Source organism: Pomacea canaliculata, linkage group LG7 (genome assembly GCF_003073045.1).
Source record: "Pomacea canaliculata isolate SZHN2017 linkage group LG7, ASM307304v1, whole genome shotgun sequence".
In the NCBI taxonomy this organism is placed as follows: Eukaryota; Metazoa; Mollusca; class Gastropoda; order Architaenioglossa; family Ampullariidae; genus Pomacea; species Pomacea canaliculata.
Genome location: NC_037596.1, coordinates 19,497,022 through 19,518,320, shown reverse-complemented (window position 1 = coordinate 19,518,320; position 21,299 = coordinate 19,497,022). Strand labels below are relative to the sequence as shown.

The following is a 21,299-nucleotide window of genomic DNA, read 5'->3' as shown; positions in this document are numbered from 1 at the left end:
TAGCCACCTGCCATAAAGGAGACCCAGTGATGTGATGTCACCTATGACACTGCGGACTAGGCCACTAGGGTATCAAGCAGGGCTCTGGTTGAAGTATTGGGACTCGTCAACAAAAGCTCGATGACACCGATGAAGGTCATCAGATGTCACGTGGCAGTTCCTGTTGCTGAGAGCACGTGACCAAGAGAGCACGTGACCAAGCCACACAGTCTCGGTTAGTGACGTAGCAGTTTAAATACCGGACTCTGACCTTTGTTCTCTTCATACGTCACAACCACTGATACTAAAAAACTGATACTTATGACCATAGCCGGATGTGGCGAGTCCCTGATGACGTCACGAAAATATAGATCATAGACAGGTCAGCTCAGGTTGACTTCCTGCAGCTTGCAAGAATGAGTTGTGACGTTTCTACTGATTGTAGATATCTTATTCTTATTTCTACTGACTGTAGATATCGTTTGTCTCGTTTCCCGTCTTTTCACGAGAACAGCTATGATGACACGTGCGTGTGTTGCAGCGCCAGTCGTGACGTACATCTCGCCGTCATCAGGCGGAACGAACGGCGGCACGCGCATCACGCTGCACGGCAACGGTGAGTGACGTCACAATAGGCAAAGTTCATGCATGTAACACGCCATAGGACTTTCTTCGTTATAAATACATTTCATCTAGCTTATAGGTATCTAAGTACATGAGATTATCTAATGAGGACACCTGTCTGGTGCATGTCTATGCTAAGTATCATGTGAGGACGTCTGTCTAGTGTGTGTCTATGCTAAGTATCATGTGAGGACGTCTGTCTAGTGTATGTCCCAGCTCGTCCCACCAAGGGAGGAAGTTTTGTGCGGGGAAATCTGTTTGTGCCCCTGCTGACCCCATAACCTTTGAACTGCGAACAGATTTCAAGGACAACTTCAATCTTCAGAATGACCCCACGGCCGGCACGCGCGTCACCCTGGTGGGACAGACTGAGTACCCGTGCACCCTACACCAAGATGGCGTCACGGCCACCACAGCTACCTGCTACACCAGGTCAGAGGTCGACACTGTCATTGCCGTTATTCTCATTGTTGCTGATCCCCCCCCCGCCCCCAGTACAGCACAGGGCAGCAACTAGTGTTTGATGTTTCTGTAGCAGAGGTCTGTGTACAGGTGGGGTGGCGAGCCCCACGCCCAACCCTCCTTCATGTGGACTTGGGACCTGCAGGTTACCCTGGGGGTCTCCAGGCGGAGCTGTCACTTCCGTTATACCGTTAATATAACTGACAACATGTAAATAATATTTATTTACTGAGGAGAAAAAAATCTCAGCGTCTCATTCTTTGCTGTTCAATCGAAAACATAAATGTATAGATGTGTTTGTGTGTGTGTTCACGTGTAAGTAGTGTGTATGCTGACACTGTGTGGATGTGCATATGGACGTACGCGTGTGTATTTATTGACAGCGATACGTATTGAAGTTAGTGACGTTATAGCTTAGTCGTGACGTCGTCACATACTGTGCTTGTGACGTGCAGCCCTATGGAGGAGGGTGTGTACACTGTGGGGGTGACCGTTGACGGGGTGGCGGTGACGAGGTACTGTGTGGACTCGCCGGACAGGTGCACGTTTCAGGTAAGTTATTCCAACACCTGGATGTCATCACTCCACGTCATCTGAGGACATCCACTTCATCTCATCACCTGTCAGATCTCTGTTAGCAGCTTAATTAGCTCAGTACTGTATGAGCAGGTAGATTAGCACACTTAGGTAGATTAGCACAGTAGTGTGTTAGCAGGTAGATTAGCACACTAGTGTGTTAGCAAGTTAATTAGCACACTAGTGTGTTAGCAGGTAGATTAGCACAGTAGTGTGTTAGCAGGTAGACTAGCACAGTAGTGTGTTAGCAAGTTAATTATCACACTAGTGTGTTAGCAGGTAGATTAGCACAGTAGTGTGTTAGCAAGTTAATTAGCACACTAGTGTGTTAGCAGGTAGATTAGCACAGTAGTGTGTTAGCAAGTTAATTAGCACACTAGTGTGTTAGCAGGTAGATTAGCACAGTAGTGTGTTAGCAAGTTAATTAGCACACTAGTGTGTTAGCAGGTAGATTAGCACAGTAGTGTGTTAGCAAGTTAATTAGCACACTAGTGTGTTAGCAGGTAGATTAGCACAGTAGTGTGTTAGCAAGTTAATTAGCACACTAGTGTGTTAGCAGGTAGATTAGCACAGTAGTGTGTTAGCAAGTTAATTAGCACACTAGTGTGTTAGCAGGTAGATTAGCACAGTAGTGTGTTAGCAAGTTAATTAGCACGCCAGTGTGTTAGCACAAGACACGTAGCCAGGACTAAGGAGCAAGGAAGTGAGGAAGGTGAAGGTCCCATACTAACATGTCATGACTTATTGTCTCTGACAGGTGTCACAAGCCAACACACCCAGCATCACTTCCCTGACACCTCGATCTGGCAAGCCATGTGAGTGCGTGAGTGAGTGAGTCAATGCGTGAGTGAGTCAGTGAGTCAGTGCGTGAGTCAGTGTGTGAGTCAGTCAGTCAGTGAGTCAGTCAGTGAGTTAGTGAGTGAGTGAGTGAGTGAGTAGAAGCAAGACAACCATTACTGTGTTGTCAAGGTGTGATGTGTGGTATTGGTGTTGTGTGTACAGTCGACACGTGTAGATTGTCGAAGTGAGGACACAGTACAGAATGAAGATCATAGGCTTAAGATGTCACTGTCTTGTGTGTGTGTGTACGCGAGTAAGAAAGGTGTGTCACACCTACGGGTACTTATTGCACCCTGAACTCTGTTTCAGACACGCTGCTGCGGGTGGACGGCCGACTGTTCACTTCTCGCTACGGCAGCGATGAGCTGAGTCAGAACAACAGGGAGGAGAAGATCCTCAAGTAAGACGACAGTGTCATGTTGTTTGACACTGTCAGTGACATGGTGTATGCTGACACTGTCACAGTTTAGTGTGTATACTGACACTGTCACAGTTCATTGTGTGTACTGACACTGTCACAGTTCATTATCTATACTGACACTGTCACAGTTTATTGAGTATGCTGACACTGTCACAGTTCATTGTGTATACTGACACTGTCACAGTTCATTGACACTTTGTATATAGCCACACTGTCACAGTTCATTATCTATACTGACACTGTCACACTTCACTGTGCATAACAACACTGTCACAGTTCACTGTGTATACCGACACTGTCACAGTTCATTGTGTATACTGACACTGTCACAGTTCATTGACACTTTGTATATAGCCACACTGTAACAGTTCATTGTGTATACTGACACTGTCACAGTTCACTGTGTATACTGACACTGTCACAGTTCATTGACACAAAGCCACAATGTCACAGTTCATTGTGTATACTGACACTGTCACACTTCACTGTGCATAACAACACTGTCACACTTCACTGTGTATACTGACACTGTCACAGTGCTTCACGTTGATGAGATTGCGGGTGAGTGCACTGTGCGTCACACCATGTTTATAACTGTCACTGTGTGTGTCACGGGGTCATCTCATGTTGTTGAAGTCAAGCAACTAGCTCAACATGACTTTTTATGTGTAACAAATAGTTTACATTATTAAAATAAATTATGTAATAAAACAGTTACAAATATAATAATTGCTCTGCTTGCTATTGCCGCTGTGTTGTGTTAGTGTGTAGTGTCACACCTGTCTACACACACTGTGTGCTCAAGACGTGTACTCTACCACAGTGTGACTGCAGGCTGTCACGTGACACTCAATATCATGTCAGAGTTTATCGTATCATCAGAGGCTGCACTCAATAGTTTGTTACAGACATTTTGATTTCTTGATCTCCTGCTTGAGTAAACAATTAATTTCTCCTGTCACAGGGTTTGGGCTGCTGGCCAGTCATGTGACCTCAAGGACAACGTCACAAACGAGTAGTGAGTAGCGTTTGACCAACGGTCTTTCGTCTTATGTCCCCCCTCGCCCTCCCTCCACTGAGGGTGCGTGTGTGTTTGTGTGTGTGTGTGAGTGTGTGTACGTGTGTGTTTGAGAGACAGAGTGAGAGAGACAGAGACAGCCCCTGTATTCAGTTCCGCTCCTTAAGGTGACCAATGATGACAGTTTATGAACGTTTGTAGAGTTCTCAAGCCTTCCTTTCTCTTTTTGGAGTGCGGGTGAGATAAGTTCCCGCAGGCTGGTCAGTGTGAAAGTTTTAGTACAAAACTCAGTCCCAGACGAATCACACTCTACAGACACACAAGACGGCATTGTGAGAACTCTGACCTCTCTAATCTCTCTCACCTGTCATCTACCTGCTCTATCGGACTTTGACGACAACCGTCAAAGAAAATTGCAAAAGAAGAAATGACGGGTGAGCAGGTGTTGATCACAAAGACACAGCCTCGTTGTGGACACTGACTGTCATGGAGCAGCCTTCGCACTGACACCAGTCTTCTTGACAACTACTAGCCTTGTCTCCATGACAACCGGAGTGAAAGCACAGTTTGTTTCCATGACAACCAGGTTCCCTTTGTTGCACTTTTACAGCTACGGCATTCAACTCACCGTGGATGCTAATCTCAACGGCGACTACGGCTACTTCAGGTGTCTGCCCCAGAATGACTACATCGGCAACTACAACCTCAGCTTCCTTGTGGAGGGCGCGTTTGGCAGGTGAGTTGTCGCAGGCTGCAGGTGTAGGTGTGGAGACTGTGTGGCGGCAAACAGCGTGGTTGTTGTTGTTGTTGTTGTTGTTGTTGTATGCGGTGTTGTGCACATTTCTGGTGGTTAGTTGTGCTTTTATTTAATCTTATAACTATGAGTGACATCGCTACAAACATTCAGGTCTCATTCAGGTTAACACCAGGTCACAGACACACACACCAGTGTTAAAACCCTGTACATGGAACTCTGTGGTCTGCCGACTGCACACAGTGATAAACAATAAACAGGGTGACTGCTCAACCATTACTAGACAGGACATGACAAACATGTAAACAATGTGGACACACGTGTAAACAATGTGGACAAACATGTAAACAATGTGGACACACATGTAAACAATGTGGACACACGTGTAAACAATGTGGACAAACATGTAAACAATGTGGACACACGTGTAAACAATCTGGACACACATGTAAATAGTGCGGACACACATGTAAACAATGTGGACAAACACATGGACTGACGGGCAATGAAGTCCCTACAACATAAAAGACGAAACCTGTCGTCACTGCTATAATGACTACACGTTGGATGAGAACAAACTGTAAATGTTGAAAGGCAAAGCCAAGCGGTTCATTTCTCACACGAACAGATTTTTCCGCAGGTGTACGCAACATGGGAAACTCGTTAAACACGTTTAAAGAGCAGAGATCAAAGGAAAGCTGTATGGATGGTGTGAGACTTGATGGTTATTGACGTCACAAACAGTTCTGATGACTCAGTGGCTCTCATACTGACAGTCACGGCCTCCGACATGATTGTAACACTGAGAACACAGCCATGTGCATCTAGGGCGTGACTGTAGCAGTGTTACCTGACGTGACTGTAGCAGTGTTACCTGGCGTGACTGTAACAGTGTTACAAGGCGTGATTGTAACAGCCTTCCATGGCGTGATTGTAACAGTGTTACCTGGTGTGACAGCAGTAATGATACACAGACGTGTAGGAATAACGGTTTCTTGTGTAAATATAAAACCATTTTCCTTTTCTATTCCTTCCGGTAGTTAAGAACTGCATGTAGATCGTTGAACTTGTGGCTATACCGCGCTAACATTATGTGAGTATGACTATCTTATACTAACATTACCGAAATCACAATTTATCATCATCATCATCATCATCATCTGCCATGTGGCTAAAGTCCACTAAAGCTACCCACACTCTGATGTCAGGTCCAAGCCAGAGCCAGAACTGCTGCTCGTGCGGTCTAACGGTCTCGCCATGTACCAGACCTACACCGGTGAGTGGCGCCCCCTGTACAGTATACATGATGTCACACTGTACACAACGACAGAGACAGTAACAGCTAAACGTTCGCGTTTTACATGATTACACAGAGGTCAAAGGGTAGCAGCACTAAACGTGATTACGCTCTCAGATATCTACTTGTGGATGAAGAAACATGAAGTGTCTGTCTGTCTGTCTGTCTGTCTGTCTGTCTGTCTGTCTGTCTGTCTGTCTGTCTGTCTGTCTGTCAATGTTTACAAGTCTCTACCACCACGTGTGTCGATGACGTCATTTTGTTGCGTCTCACAGAAATCTCAGAGTTATCTGCTCATAGCGGAAGTACAGAGGGCGGCCTACAGCTTCAGGTAAAGGGAAGCTACTTTGATGACACCGACAGCGACTTACGTGTGAAGGTCGGCGACACAGACTGTCAGGTGACCAGCTTCAACAGCACTCTCATCACCTGTGTGACGTCACCTGCTAGCCCTACGTCACAGAATGTATATCTCGGTAGGTATTTGATATCATATGTGTGTGTGTGAGAGAGAGAGAGAGACAGAGACTATGTCAACCATTATCTGACACAATATCAACTCTTGTATCAACAGCGGTGTTGTCTGTGTCCTACGACCTAAATCTAAACTAATATTTTTGTTACTTGCCTTGCACGTCACGCAGGTAACCGAGGGTTACAGATCACCACTGTAATGGGACCCACGTCATTCAGTGGTGTCATCAACTGGACCATAGGTGACGTCACATGGACCGACGAGTCTTATTTTGTTACAAGCAGAAACGGAAGTCACGTCACCAAGATGGAGGGAGCGTTCGTCGCCCCCTGGGATGGCGATTATCAGTTTTTCTTGAGGTCCGATGCCCAGACAAAACTGAGTGTGACTTCACTACAGAATGGCACTGTGCTGGTAAGTCCGCCATGTCCACAACTTTTCTTTTTTCATCTTTTCCTTTTTTTATATTTTATTTCGTTGTGTTCTACTACAAAACCTACTTTTTATTTATTCCTCTATTACTTTTCCTTGTTTCTCTCTCATTAACCGGTAAATTAATTTTAGTTGCTGATCTGCGAGAGGATCTAGGGGTCGGTATGCGGCTCAGCAGAAATCGAACTTATAAAGAGGAGGTAATTAATGCCTTCTCGCTGTGTGACGGCGCAGACAACTCAGTACCCGTCTGAAGATGACATAACACATCACCATCACAGTCTTTAATTAGTCTGAGTGATCTACCTTTCCCCTCCGTCAATTAGCGCTTACAAAGTACGTCACGATACGCACACCTTCAAGTCGAGATCACCACACCGTGAACAATGTCACGTGGCGATTGTGTCGTGGCATCACCACAAATTACGTCTTAGTGTGACGTCATCTTGTGTTGTTATTAAGTTTAAAAATACACTCGTGAGCCAAAGAATCTGATTAGCTGAGACAATCACGTGGGCTTTTGAGTGGCAGAGCCCTCACCTCACATTCTTGAAGATTCCGACAGAGGTTCCAATCAGAGACAAAGTTCTGGTTCCACATTTCTGAAAGAAAATGGTGGCGATAAAAACAAATAGAGTTTGACCTTTAACCTCGTGCTACTATCCTGACCTAAAGGCAGGATTCTTCAACTGTTCACAGGCTTCCGTGACGTCATCGTCCTTCGCCGGCGTCGGTCAGGGCACTGGAGACTGACCCTCAGCAAAGGAACTGGGTGAGTGCGCGCACACACATATACACATACATATACACATTCACACTCAGATACACACCGCACACACACACCACACGCACACACATATACATATACACACATACACACATACATATACACATGAGTTGTCGCCCCGTCCTGTGGCAGGTGCGGGGTACAGGTGCTGGGTGCGTGGAGGGGCAGCGGCCAGAGGTGCGAGTTGTCTGCCCGCCACTACCACACGCCCTACCTGGCGCGTCAAACGGGCGCCGCCGCCTCCGAGAGTCAGGTGCTCCGCTTCAGGACCACCGTCCGCCCAGAAATCCAGGTGAGGTCGTGTCTGTCCCTCCCTCACTCTGTCTGTCTTTGTCCTGTGTTACTGAGTCTGTCAGCCTCTCCATTGGGTGGGAGGAGCTACAGCAGCCACGTGAGAGTTAGTGACGGATGTTTATAGTCGGGTGCACTGCAGCACGTCACTTATCTTTAGTAGTCGTCATGGTAGAGGTGGTCATCACACAACAACTAGCAATACACGCGGCACTCTCTCTCTCCATAAGAAACGTGAAAGTATGTTAAGACATCTCCAGCAGCTTACAAGGACAGGAACACAATAAACAGCAGCCAGGGGCAACAAGGACTAAACTAAACTAAGCAATAAACAGTATGCGAGAAGATAACTCATTCCGATAACTGAGTTGTCCAATCAAGTTGTTCAAAACGCTTTGTCATTCTGGAATGTGGGAGATGATGATAGTAATAATTTATAAAAGCGAAACATATAATCCGTACAACGACCAGGGGTCTCTTAATACAGAGACAATATAACATCAGGTTTACCGGCGAGGCTACAGTACGCTGTGTGTTTTTGTATGTATGTGTATGTGTGTGTCTGTGTGTGTGTCTGTGTGTTTGTGTGTGCATGTCTGTGTGTGTATGTGTGTCTTTAGGGTCGACATGTCAGATTTACCGACCAAACTGTTTATCTTCAGCTAATAGTTCACCCAGTGGGTTTACAAGAAACAAAAGAAATAACAAGATTGTTTACGTTAACAAAACTAAATTATTGTAACTCTGTGAAACAGCAAATAATCATCAGAGCCGGCACTAAGGTCCAAGGTCAAGGCAAAGTGCAGACGTTCGCCATCACTGGTGACCTGGACGCTCCTTTTGTCCTCCGGTTCCTCGGTGCTGCTACAGGTAAGTTCACAAGATTGTGCCGCTACAGGTAAACTGAATCAGCAGCCAACATGTCACCTCAAGCACTGACAGCTGTTCTTGTCTGTCTTCTGCTGACACTCTTTATATGAGGCGCTGCCAGATGATGACAGTGACTGTGACAGTCCGTCTCTGTCAACTCGTCACCTTCATTACCAATAAAACAAACAACTACAAACATATAAAATATGATTGAGGGTCGATATTTTTACTCCAAATACACTTTTTGTAGCAATGAGACAGCTGCGTGCAGGCAATAGTTTTAATGTGTTTGCGTGCGTGTGCGTGCGTGTGTGTGTCACAGGGCAGTTCGTACCCAGCTCTGCGAACCCTGCGAACATCCAGGCGGCACTCAACGCCCTGCCCACCCTGAGTGACCACCCGGTAACAGTGACCAGCGGAAGCAGTGCCAGCGGGGTCACCTACACCGTGACCTTTGCTCCTGAACTAGGTGAGTAGCTACGTGCACTGTTTGTATCGTGAAGTAACTATTAATAGCCGTATTTGTGACGTCTCCACTCCCCCTGTCACCGACTGGCTTGTCTGGTTGATACAGGTGACGCGCTGTCACTGGAGATGGCTGCAGCAGACGTCACAAGACCCATCTCGGTGGAAAGCAACTCCACCCGAGGACAGACAACTCTCCAGTATTTTCAGCTTGAGCTTGGCGACACGGTTACTGCCCCCATACCTGTGGGCGCTAAGGCCAGCGATGTGAGTAGGACAACTGCACGCATCCCTGTACAGGGCGTGTGTCTGAAGCGTGTGTCTGAAGCGTGTGTCTGAAGCGTGTGTCTGAAGCATGTGTCTCAAGCATGTGTCTGAAGCATGTGTCTGAAGCGTGTGTCTGAAGCGTGTGTCTGAAGCATGTGACTGAAGCGTGTGTCTCAAGCGTGTGTCTGAAAGCGTGTGAGCCGTGTGTCTGAAGCGTGTGTCTGAAGCATGTGACTGAAGCGTGTGTCTCAAGCGTGTGTCTGAAGCGTGTGTCTGAAGCATGTGACTGAAGCGTGTGTCTCAAGCGTGTGTCTGAAGCGTGTGTCTGAAGCATGTGACTGAAGCGTGTGTCTGAAGCGTGTGTCTGAAGCATGTGACTGAAGCGTGTGTCTCAAGCGTGTGTCTGAAGCGTGTGTCTGAAGCATGTGACTGAAGCGTGTGTCTCAAGCGTGTGTCTGAAGCATGTGTCTCAAGCGTGTGTCTGAAGCATGTGTCTGAAGCGTGTGTAATTTAGAATCACATCAGCACCACAGTCCAGGAACTGCTAGCTAGCATGCTGTCGAGAGGTCGTCTGGCATTTTCTCCCTCACTAAGCTGCAACAGAAAAAGCGAGCTGTACTGAGTGCACTGAGTGCACTGACTGCATACGATTATGTGACTTCTCTAAGTAATTAATGAGAAAAGGAAAAAAAATAAAGGTCTAAAAATGTTCTGTTGTATAAGTATAAATGTAAATAAATGTAAGGAACAAACAATCATGTGTGCATCAGCGGTGTATGGCTGTCATCATGTCACCAGATGTGTTTGTCACAATACCACCATCAGTGTATGGTTGTCTCACACAGTGCTGGTCTGTCCGTTAGGTACAAGCCCGGCTGCTGGAGGGGGTGGGAGTGCGGTGTCCCTCCATTCCGGCGACACGCCTGACTGGCTACGAGGCCGGTGACCAGGCCTTTGGTGCTCAGCCAGTGGGCTATGTGGAGCCCTTCTGTGGGAGGTTCTCTGGTCTCGACCCTTATCTTCTGTACCAGACAGACAAAGGCATCCGAATTACATCCTCCACTTCCAACAAGGTAGTGTACACAAGTGCATTTGTTTGTTTGTGGTTGTGTTTGTGCGTGTTACTGTTTTCTTTGTGATTATATACGTCGTTCTGTTTGTTTTTCTGATCAAGACACCAGTTAAAAAGATAATAACCACACTGTACGTCACCATCACCATATCTACACCTACACTAAACACTAAAATATGTCACAGACAGACAGACAGACAGACAGACAGACAGACAGACAGACACTCATTCGGAGGCAGAGAAGAAAAGTGACAAAGAATAAGATGATTCCTCCGAAAATATTTGGTCTACCTTTTTATTTTACCTTTCTTGTTCTTCTCCTGACTTTATTTTACCCATGACGCTCTGCGAAATATCCGTTGAACGCACAGAAAGGACATTTGCAAGTAAAATCTGAAAGTTTAAATTTAGAAATAGTTCTCATCCACAAAGGTAGGAATATGTCTGTCACTTCTGTCTGGTGTAGTGAGATCTGTCTCCGCCGTGTGTAGCCTGAAGTTCGCTAACCTGAGATTTGTGTAGTTAGGTGTGTCAGACTTTGTGCAGTAGCCACGTGATATCTCGTACATAACGTGTTTACACGAGATTTGTGTCTTTCAGTTCTGTCTGGCCTACAAGGGAGCCGGAGGGGAGGTTCGCATAGATTTCCGGTATTTGACGTCACCGACTGACAAGGAGATACGTTGGGCTCGCATCACGTTCACGTTAGGAGACAGTGAGAGGTTAGTAACCACACACACACACACTCACGCACACACACACACACACACACACACACACACACACACACACACACACACACACACACACAACACACACACACACAGACACACACACACGCACACAAAAGCACACGCACTCACGCACACAAAAACACACGTAGTTAAAGAGGCGCGTGCAGTAGTTGATCTGTAACCATGTCTGTGGTTGTTCAGGTGGATGCAGGTGTGTCAGGACATCTACCGGCCGATGACAACAGTACAGCCAGCAAGGTTCGACTACGTCTTGTACTACGTCCGGATGGCGAGTGCAGCCAGTCCTCTGTATGTTGACGAGGTGCTACTTCTGGACCAAAGGACATACGACACCATGGGTAAGCTCGTTACGTACCTACATACCGTTCTCCGATGGAAAAAGACATAAATACATCACAAAGCCACAGTCTCTTGGTCACTGATCTCGCATGTTAATATTTGAGTGAGGGTGCGCCAGTGTCTTGCCATCCAGGAGCAGCAGTGTAGCTAACTACAATGGCAAACGTTTTCTGTTGGCCCTCGCTGATGACGATCTTGAGCAGGTGGAAGGACTTCCAGTTGTCTCCCCAGCCCCCAGGCCACACCGTCTCAGCAGAGTTGATGAAAGGTGGCGGAGGAGAGACAGAGAAGGGTCTTCCCACACGCACGGGATGAGGATCAGCACGGAGAGAAGTAAGGTCATGATGAACACCAAGGGATCCAGCGAAGAGGAGATTCGAATGAACGGCGTTGTAGTGGAGGAGCTGCAGGCTGTTGACATCCTTGTCGTAGGTCCACAGGAGTCTCTGCATCTTCCTCTCAAGCAACAGAAACTTAAGTAGTTCGGTAATGTTGTCCGACCGGACACCTTGCTGAAGACGAACCTCCAGGGTTACGTTGAAGGCAGTCGGCGCCGAGGCAAACTAAACAAAAACTGGGTGACGGTGACGGTGACGGTGACGGTGACGGTGACACTGTTCACTGGGGGGGCGGGAACTTCTCATGCATGCGCAAGAAAGGTCCTGCTGCCTTTTCACCTCTGCTGCTCCATCAGATCCTCTCTGCGACTGGTCCTGCCACTGCCATCACGGACAAAATGAATGAACTTACGTGTAGATGTGTGTAGATGTGTGTGGGTGGATTGGGTGTGTGTGAGAGAGAGAAGAGAGAGCGCGTGCAGAAAGTATTGTGCTAATCTGTATGTGAGTGTTCCATTTGCACAGTAAGATGTAGGGAAAAATAAACAGCAGAAGAAAGTAACGTGGACAGACACAAACAATGTTTGGACGTCACAGTACGTCACAGTACGTTCTAGGAGTTGCACTGCACCATCACACACACACACACTCTTGTAATGAATGACCTGTGTAACACGTGTCTTATGAGCTGAGGACATGACAGTATGTAACGTGCATGACGACTGTTACGCTAAGTGACGTGCATTGTGACGTCGCGCAGGTCCGGTGGGCGAGCGCCGAGTGAAGCAGATGCGCCCCAACGGCGCCTTCATCAAGGACGTCCAGGTGACGGGGTCAGCAAACAACTACTCGGTGACCCTGGTGCCCTATCTGTGTGGCCATGACCTGGAGCTGTTCGCCCTAGCGGGGTCAGATGAGGTGAGGGTTTGTACACAGTGTCAGGTGTGAACTACAAGGTGTGTAGAGAGCAGGGAGGCGGACAGGCTTGTAGGGTGACATAACATTCACATGTCACACGTTCTGTCGTCAAATGCTTGTCGTCATCTCACATCCAGTGTTTCCTTGGCTGCGATGACAAGCTGCTGACTACATCCTGTCCTAACACTACTACACAACAGTTTTGTCACCCACCCGCTCCCCTAGCCTCCATTTTAACCGGCCATTTGATATTACAGTGTTCCCTCGCTACTTCGCGGTTCATCTATCGCGGATTCACTACTTCGCGGTTTTTTTTTTTGAGTGAAGTAGCGATCGATATTTTTGTGCTGGGAATTATCATTCTACAAAATACCATAGATACTTCAACAGGAAAAAGACGAAAAATGTAGCTATATTTGTATTTCTATTAAAATACCATGGTTATTTTGTAGATAGAAAGAAAGAAATAACTGTATGAGAAATCCATTGCTATGCGTAAGCGACGAGCCATGATTGTTATCTCCCATCTCGCATCAGTTTTTTTGGGTTTCTCTGAGTACAATTATAATTTTTTTACACTAATTTGTTATTGTAGTGTATTAATACCATGATTAATATATGACTTTACACTCACATGATATTGTTTTACATGTATATATTATTATTGCATGTATGTCCCTACTTCGCGGAAATTCGTTTATCGCGGCTGATCATAGCACCTATCCCCCGCGATAAACGAGGGAACACTGTACACTGAATGTTTGTACTGAGGCATAATGTACAGTTGTACGTGTGACATGTAATATGTATATGAGTATGTCTGTACACATGTACTGAGACAGTGTATACAACTTGACACGTGTGTAATCCGTACATGAGTAAGTCTGTGGCACTGTGTCTGTACTGAGGCATTATGTACGTAACAGGTGTGTAATGTGTACATGAGTAAGTCTGTGGTACTGTGTCTGTACACATGTATTGAGATAGTCTGTACAATACACGAGACGTGTGTAATCCGTACATGAGTGTGTCTGTGGTACTGTGTCTGTACTAAGGCATTATGTACGTAACAGGTGTGTAATGTGTATGTCACGGACCGTCCGCAGACATGCGCATTCTTTCCACAAACCAAAATATCCTGATCGCTTGAGGGTGGGCGTACCTTCTTAGAGGCACGAATAATTATTCAAATCAAATACAAAGTCAAATGAAACAAAGGCAAAATCCACACTCATAGATTCACTCCTTCATTCGCCACACAAGATGTATTACCAATATGTTATCATTCATCCCACATAATATTAAAGGTAACAATAAAATCGACTCTCCTAAATTATTGTCACTGATGAAGAACCCAATGTTCGCTCCCGATGAAACATCAACCTCTTATTTTAAAGTCTTTGAGACCCTCCCAAGTCCTCTAATCCAATTAATCCCACTGATCTTCTTTCCACGAAGTCTATTTATGATTGAAAATAAATGGTTTTTCACAGTACCCACAGCTTATAAGCAGACGTCTCGATCTTGCGCATGCGGCCACCTCCTAGATGTTTGGCCGGATGTTGTTAGATCAGCTGAAGGCCGGGAGGAAACCTTTCCTCCACCGGCGCTTACTCTCCGGCTGTTAAGAACTGTCCCTTCCAGCTCCCCCACGGTGCAGACACGGACTACAGTGACTCACGACCTGTGAAGTACATCCACCTGTAGTTTAACCACGGTATTACTTCCCGTAATACATATTCCGTTCTGGGACCGTTGTTTTTCTCGCTCACGCCAGTACTTCACTGTACTGCGGGATGCCCAAGCCACAGAGCTCCCCCACGGTGCGAACACGGACTACAGTGACTCACGACCTGTGAAGTACATCCACCTGTAGTTTACCCACGGTATTACTTCCCGTAATACTTTTTCCGCTGTCGCAGCAGTTGCGAGAAAGTCCCAAGAAAAATCCACCAGCTCTCACTTTGGTTGCCGTCTGCTCTCTGCCCACCGTTATTTTCTCTAACGTTATTTTTCTCAATCTTTTACGTCACCTTATTTTGACGTCCCAGTTTGCGTCATTTGCTCAAGGGCAAACAACTTCCAGCCCACTACGCTAAATCAGATCAACCACGGTTGTCGATCTTCCCTCCTAACCCCCTCTACTAAGTACTTATCCGTTACATTCCTCCCCTCCTGAAAAAAAAGAATGAAAAAAATCAATTTAACAGTTTTTCTTTCTTTTACTTCTACGGGATAAATTGGTCCCACTCGACCCGGGATAGATTGTCAGCGAGAAGATTCTCTGTTCCCTTAATCGTCTCAACTGAAAACTGAAACTCTTGAAGAGCTAGCATCCACCTCATAATTCGAGAATTATGATATACAGATGTTTTTAAAAACACAAGGGGTTTGTGATCTGTCTGTAAAATGAACTTTCTTCCGTAAAGATAACGAGAGAGTTTCGAAATTCCCCATATTATTGCCAGGCACTCTCGTTCTATGGTGCTGTATCGTGTTTCAGGACCTGTCAGTTTGCGGCTGACGTAGGCCACTGGAAAACGATCTCCTCCGTATTCCTGCAAGAGTACTGCTCCTAATCCCACCCCACTCGCGTCAGTTTGAACTATGAACGGCTTGTCAAACTTTGGTAGCGCTAGTATGGGTTGGGATGACAGAACGGTTTGGATGTGAGTTAATGCTTGGACACATTCATTCGACCATTGAATATGTTTTGGGCTGTTTCCTTTTGTCAGCTCTGTAATGGGTGCAACCACCGTAGCAAAGTTAGGAACATAGCGTCGGTAGTAGCTGATCAGACCTAAGAGTGCTCTCACTTGCTTCTTACTGCTAGGAGTAGGAAGTCTTAGAATTTTCTGTACTTTATCAGGACTGGGACGCAGATGCCCCTCCCCCACTATGTGTCCTAAGAATTCCAAAGCTCCGAAATCCCATCTGAATTTTCGAAGGTCTTACAGTGAGTTGATAATGGGCTAAGGTTCTTAACACACCTTCTACATGAGTCAGATGCTCTTCCCACGTTTCGCTAGCAACCAGTAAATCATCAAGAAGGTATGTGCTGAAACCTTTCCATATTGAGCGCTCTCATAGCTCTCGCAAACGTTGCAGGAGCTGTAGCCAATCCAAATGGCATTCGGGTCCATTGAAATAAGCCTTTGGTTGTTTGAAATGCTGTTTTTGGCCTATCTTCTTCTTTAACTCTGATTTGCCAATATCCTTTGGCCAAATCTATTTTAGTGAAAAATTGGGCTCGGCCCAATTGACTATATACAGTTTCGGGATCCGGAATGGGTTCTGAGTCGAACTCTGTTATTTTATTTAGGGCTCGGTAGTCGATACAAAAGCGTACTGAACCGTCCTTCTTTCTGACCAACAACGCTGGTGATGCATAAGGTGAGGATGATGGTTCAATCACTCCCATTTGTAACATTTTAATCACTTCCTTTTCCATGGTTTGCTGTAGAGCAAAAGGAAGTGGATAGGGCCTTAAGCGCACTACCTCTGGAGAAGTCAGTCTAATTTGGTGCTCAATTTCACCGTTAAACTGTCCTGGCATCACGGTCAGTATGTGTTGATAATTCTTTAGAATATTCCTCAATTGTGTGGTCTGGAGTTCTGTCAAGTCGGGCCCCACTTTCATGCTGTTTATGTCCTCTTCCATCTCCCAGGAAGAACTGGTATTTCCACGGAATCATCATCGGTATCGGCTATCAATAAGGTCACATTTGCCAGGTGTCTATTTGATTCCTTCTCGGATACTCCTGACGGCATGATAAATCTTTGGGGCACATCTCTTCCGAGATAAGATCCGAAAAAGCCATGGGTTTATCGTCATTGGTCTGTCCACAGTTAGCCGTTTTGGTGGTGTCTGGAATCTTCACATCAATCGGCGGTTCACGTCTGTGATATTTGCGCAACATATTAATGTGCATAACCCGGTCTTTTCCCTGCATATGGATCACGTAGTCTGGATGACATTCCCGGATGACTGGAAAAGGTCCCTTCCATTGCATGAGTAGTTTATTCGTGGACGTAGGTAACATTATCAGCACTTCGTCCCCCACCTGCAGAGTTCGTTGTTGCGTTTTTCTGTCAAAGTAACGTTTATTTCTCGCCGCCGTCCTATGGCTATTCTCTTGGGCCAGTTGATAGCTTTCCTGTAGTAGATTTCTCAACTCATATATGTATTGGTAAACAGGTTTTGCATCCTCATCACTGATTTCCTTCTCTGTCCAAGTTGAGATAAGGAGATCAAGTGATCCCTTTGGTCGTCGTCCGAAAACGAGTTCGAATGGTGAGAAACCTGTACTTTCGTGAGTTTTCTCTCTGCAAGCGAATAAAAGAGCAGGAAGATAGCGATGCCATTCTCGAGGCTGGCGATGTACCAACTTCCGCAGCATTGGTTTTAATGTCCCGTGGAATCTTTCCACGCACCCATTCGTTTGTGGATGGTAAGGGGTGGAACGTAAACCCTTGATGGACAGCAATCTGAGAAATTCCTTCATGACATCAGACATTAATTGTGTCCCTGGTCGGATAGAATTTCTTCGGAAGACCCATTCTGGCAAATACAACCAAGAGTGCTTCAGCCACAGATACACTGTCAATTCTTTTTAACGGTATTGCCTCTGGATATCTGGACGCCATGTCTATTATACTCAATACATGGGTATGGCCCTCATTAGATGATGGATGTATAGGACCCATGATATCTATAGCCACTCTCTTGAAGGGCTCATCGATGACTGGCACATGTACGAGTGGCACTGGTCGATTTCTTCCGTGTGCCACGGTTTTCTGGCACGCGTCACATGTTTGGCAATACTTTCGGGTGTCGCTTTTTACTCCCGGCCACCAACAATTGGCGAGCACCCGATTCAGCGTGGCACGGACGCCTGCATGTCCGGCTAAAAGACCATCGTGAGCCGCACATAACACTGATGCCCTGAGTGTTTGTGGCACCACCACTTGTTGAAAAGTCCCTGTAGTGGTGCGGGATGATCGAATCAACATTCCCTGCTGAAGATGGAAGTTCGTCTCCAGGTTGGCTTCTTCGCTCCTTTGACAGGCTGCAGCTCGGCATGTGATCAATGTCGGATCCTCCCTCTGGAGTCGAACTAACTCCTCTCTAGTGATGTCCATTGCTGGCTTTGGAATATGCAGCGGAATTGGCAGTTCCAATTCCCGCTTCTTCTGTCCTCTGGTTGTGACTAAGGCTGCTTTTGGTTTTGTCACCAACACTCCCTCTACCCCGTCTATATTACCCAAAATTAAATCTGTTATTGGTTTCGTCTATTACGCAACAGCGTAGTTTTACCCGCATAGAAAGGGGTCTCTACCTGTACCTCAGCGACTGGAAAGACTTCCGTATTACCCCCAAACGTAATACAGGACTGGGACTGTCCAGTGTATTCTGACTGCCTAACCAGGGAGGCTCTTATGCCTGCTGTTGTGGCTCCCGTATCTCTTAACACCGTTATGGGTTTATCTCTAATATAACCTGGATAGAGAGGAAGTCGATCCATCTCTTCACTATTAAGAGTGCTACACAGGATGGAAACGCTGGTTACTACCGGAGTGGATACTTCTGTGTTTTCTCTCCGTCTAACATAAGGGCATTCACGGGCAAAATGTCCAATTTCGTTACAAGCGAAGCAAATGAGCTCTCTCTTAGGTCTTCGCAGTACCTCGTCTCTTTGCCTTCTCGCCCGTTACTTCCTTTGGGAAAGGTTTTGTTGGGACTTGATTTACGAGGACTATTTGGCCTATTAGGAAGCCTAGATTTGGGTGACCGAGGACGCCAATTCACCCCGGTGTTGGCAACTCGATACGACTCGGCTCTCCTCGCCATACTTTTATTGGCATGCGCCTGCCTGTACTTCTCTGCACTTGCTATCATCTCGGCTGCGGACTTAAATTCACGTTCTTGCAGGAAGATAGCTAATTCCTTCGCTACGCTCTGGAGAATCTGTTCTCGTAACATGAGGTCCAAAAGACCATCATACGTTTTGTCTGCCTCGGCTAAAGTTATCCAACGGTTTGCTAAACCGGACAACCTAGAAAAAAAATGCCGCCATTGATTCCTGCGGTTCGGGTCGGATGGATCTAAATCGTTCCGAAATCCCTCAGCGGTACACTGATACTTTTGAAGTAATTCCTCTTGAGTGTTTCATAATCAACTACCCACTTGCACAAAGTGCATGATACAGGGTTAAAGCCTCACCCTGTAAAAGAGCTGACATAAGCAAAGGCCATCGCGGCTCCTCCCACCTAAGAGCAGTTGCATGCGCTTCAAACCTAAAGATGAAAGAGTCTATATCATCTTTATCCTCACGGAAGATTGGAAGTTTGGGCAGGTTACCACGCGGACCCCCCGTGGATTGAGCTACTTCCCCTTCTGTCCTGCTTCCTGCTTGTAGCCTAAGTCTTTCTAACTCAAACTCCCTTTCTCTCACTCTTTCCCTTTCTTCTCTTTCTCTTTCTTTTTCCCTTTCCTTTCTTTCTCTTTCTCTATCAAAACGTTCTACACACTGTTGGACGTACTTTTCCAGGTCACTATTAGTCTTTCCAAATTTCTGTCCTTGGGCTATGAAGCTATCTATATCCGGGAATTCCATGTCTCTCAAGAACAATTTAAAGAAATGTACCCTACGATGGCAAAACAAGAGTAGTCAAAAATAATCCACCAGATACAGTACTAATAATACCTTTTGTACAATATTTGTAAACCACCTCGCCTAGTACCGCCTCACCCTAAAGCGATCACGTCGGGGTCACCAAGATGTCACGGACCGTCCGCAGACATGCGCATTCTTTCCACAAACCAAAATATCCTGATCGCTTGAGGGTGGGCGTACCTTCTTAGAGGCACAAATAATTATTCAAATCGAATACAAAGTCAAATGAAACAAAGGCAAAATCCACACTCATAGATTCACTCCTTCATTCGCCACACAAGATGTATTACCAATATGTTATCATTCATCCCACATAATATTAAAGGTAACAATAAAATCGACTCTCCTAAATTATTGTCACTGATGAAGAACCCAATGTTCGCTCCCGATGAAACATCAACCTCTTATTTTAAAGTCTTTGAGACCCTCCCAAGTCCTCTATTCCAATTAATCCCACTGATCTTCTTTCCACGAAGTCTATTTATGATTGAAAATAAATGGTTTTTCACAGTACCCACAGCTTATAAGCAGACGTCTCGATCTTGCGCATGCGGCCACCTCCTAGATGTTTGGCCGGATGTTGTTAGATCAGCTGAAGGCCGGGAGGAAACCTTTCCTCCACTGGCGCTTACTCTCCGGCTGTTAAGAACTGTCCCTTCCAGCTCCCCCACGGTGCAGACACGGACTACAGTGACTCACGACCTGTGAAGTACATCCACCTGTAGTTTACCCACGGTATTACTTCCCGTAATACTTTTTCCGCTGTCGCAGCAGTTGCGAGAAAGTCCCAAGAAAAATCCACCAGCTCTCACTTCGGTTGCCGTCTGCTCTCTGCCCACCGTTATTTTCTCTAACGTTATTTTTCTCAATCTTTTACGTCACCTTATTTTGACGTCCCAGTTTGCGTCATTTGCTCAAGGGCAAACAACTTCCAGCCCACTACGCTAAATCAGATCAACCACGGTTGTCGATCTTCCCTCCTAACCCCCTCTACTAAGTACTTATCCGTTACAGTGTACATGAGTATGTCTGTGGCGCTGTACAGAGCTCGGGTAGCACCACGGCGGACAGCCTCGCCGCCCACTTTGTCCAGCACAGCGGTGACCAGCAGCTGTCCCTTGATGTCATCCGGGTGTCTGCGGCCTCCAAACCCGTGTCCGGTTCCTTCAAGGTCACCTTTAAAAACAGCACGTCACAAGGTACGAACAACTCGTGTGACGTCACTGCCTCTCTCTCTCTGGCAGCTGGATGGGTCTCTCTTCTCTTGTCTTCTTCCTGTCTGGCAGCTGTACCCTACACACTCACATGAAGTCTTCCTGCGCACTGGCTGACGTGTCTTGTATGTCCTGCCTTCCTGTCTTCCTGTCTGACTGCAAACCTGTGACCTACGTGTAACCTCCTGTCTTCCTGTCTGACTGCAAACCTCTGACCTGTCTTCTTGTCGGCCGGTAGACATACCCGTTAGCCCTGACCCCTCGTCCGACCTGCCGCACGTGAAGGACGCGCTGACCCAGTTGCCGGAGCTGAAGGACATTGACCTCAAGTTCTCCGGCACCTGCTCCTCTTTTGACTACACCGTCACCATGACGACACTGGCTGGAGATCAACCGGAAATGACGGTAATCTCAGGCATCTTGATGTG

The 21,299-nt window shown here is 46.4% G+C and overlaps 1 protein-coding gene across 1 annotated transcript in view; it reads left to right on the top strand.

The window, feature by feature from the left end:
* LOC112567506 (fibrocystin-L-like) overlaps positions 1 to 21,299 on the top strand; it is a 60,756-nt gene that overhangs the window by 9,332 nt on the left and 30,125 nt on the right. The window contains 22 exon segments of the mRNA XM_025244199.1: positions 521 to 595; positions 903 to 1,035; positions 1,521 to 1,617; positions 2,399 to 2,456; positions 2,791 to 2,881; positions 3,867 to 3,920; positions 4,531 to 4,656; positions 5,883 to 5,950; positions 6,247 to 6,447; positions 6,616 to 6,860; positions 7,205 to 7,214; positions 7,578 to 7,650; positions 7,798 to 7,957; positions 8,712 to 8,826; positions 9,149 to 9,295; positions 9,401 to 9,558; positions 10,422 to 10,631; positions 11,231 to 11,352; positions 11,566 to 11,723; positions 12,823 to 12,980; positions 20,703 to 20,856; positions 21,110 to 21,276. Coding sequence (XP_025099984.1) covers positions 521 to 595; positions 903 to 1,035; positions 1,521 to 1,617; positions 2,399 to 2,456; positions 2,791 to 2,881; positions 3,867 to 3,920; positions 4,531 to 4,656; positions 5,883 to 5,950; positions 6,247 to 6,447; positions 6,616 to 6,860; positions 7,205 to 7,214; positions 7,578 to 7,650; positions 7,798 to 7,957; positions 8,712 to 8,826; positions 9,149 to 9,295; positions 9,401 to 9,558; positions 10,422 to 10,631; positions 11,231 to 11,352; positions 11,566 to 11,723; positions 12,823 to 12,980; positions 20,703 to 20,856; positions 21,110 to 21,276 — 2,780 coding nt within the window.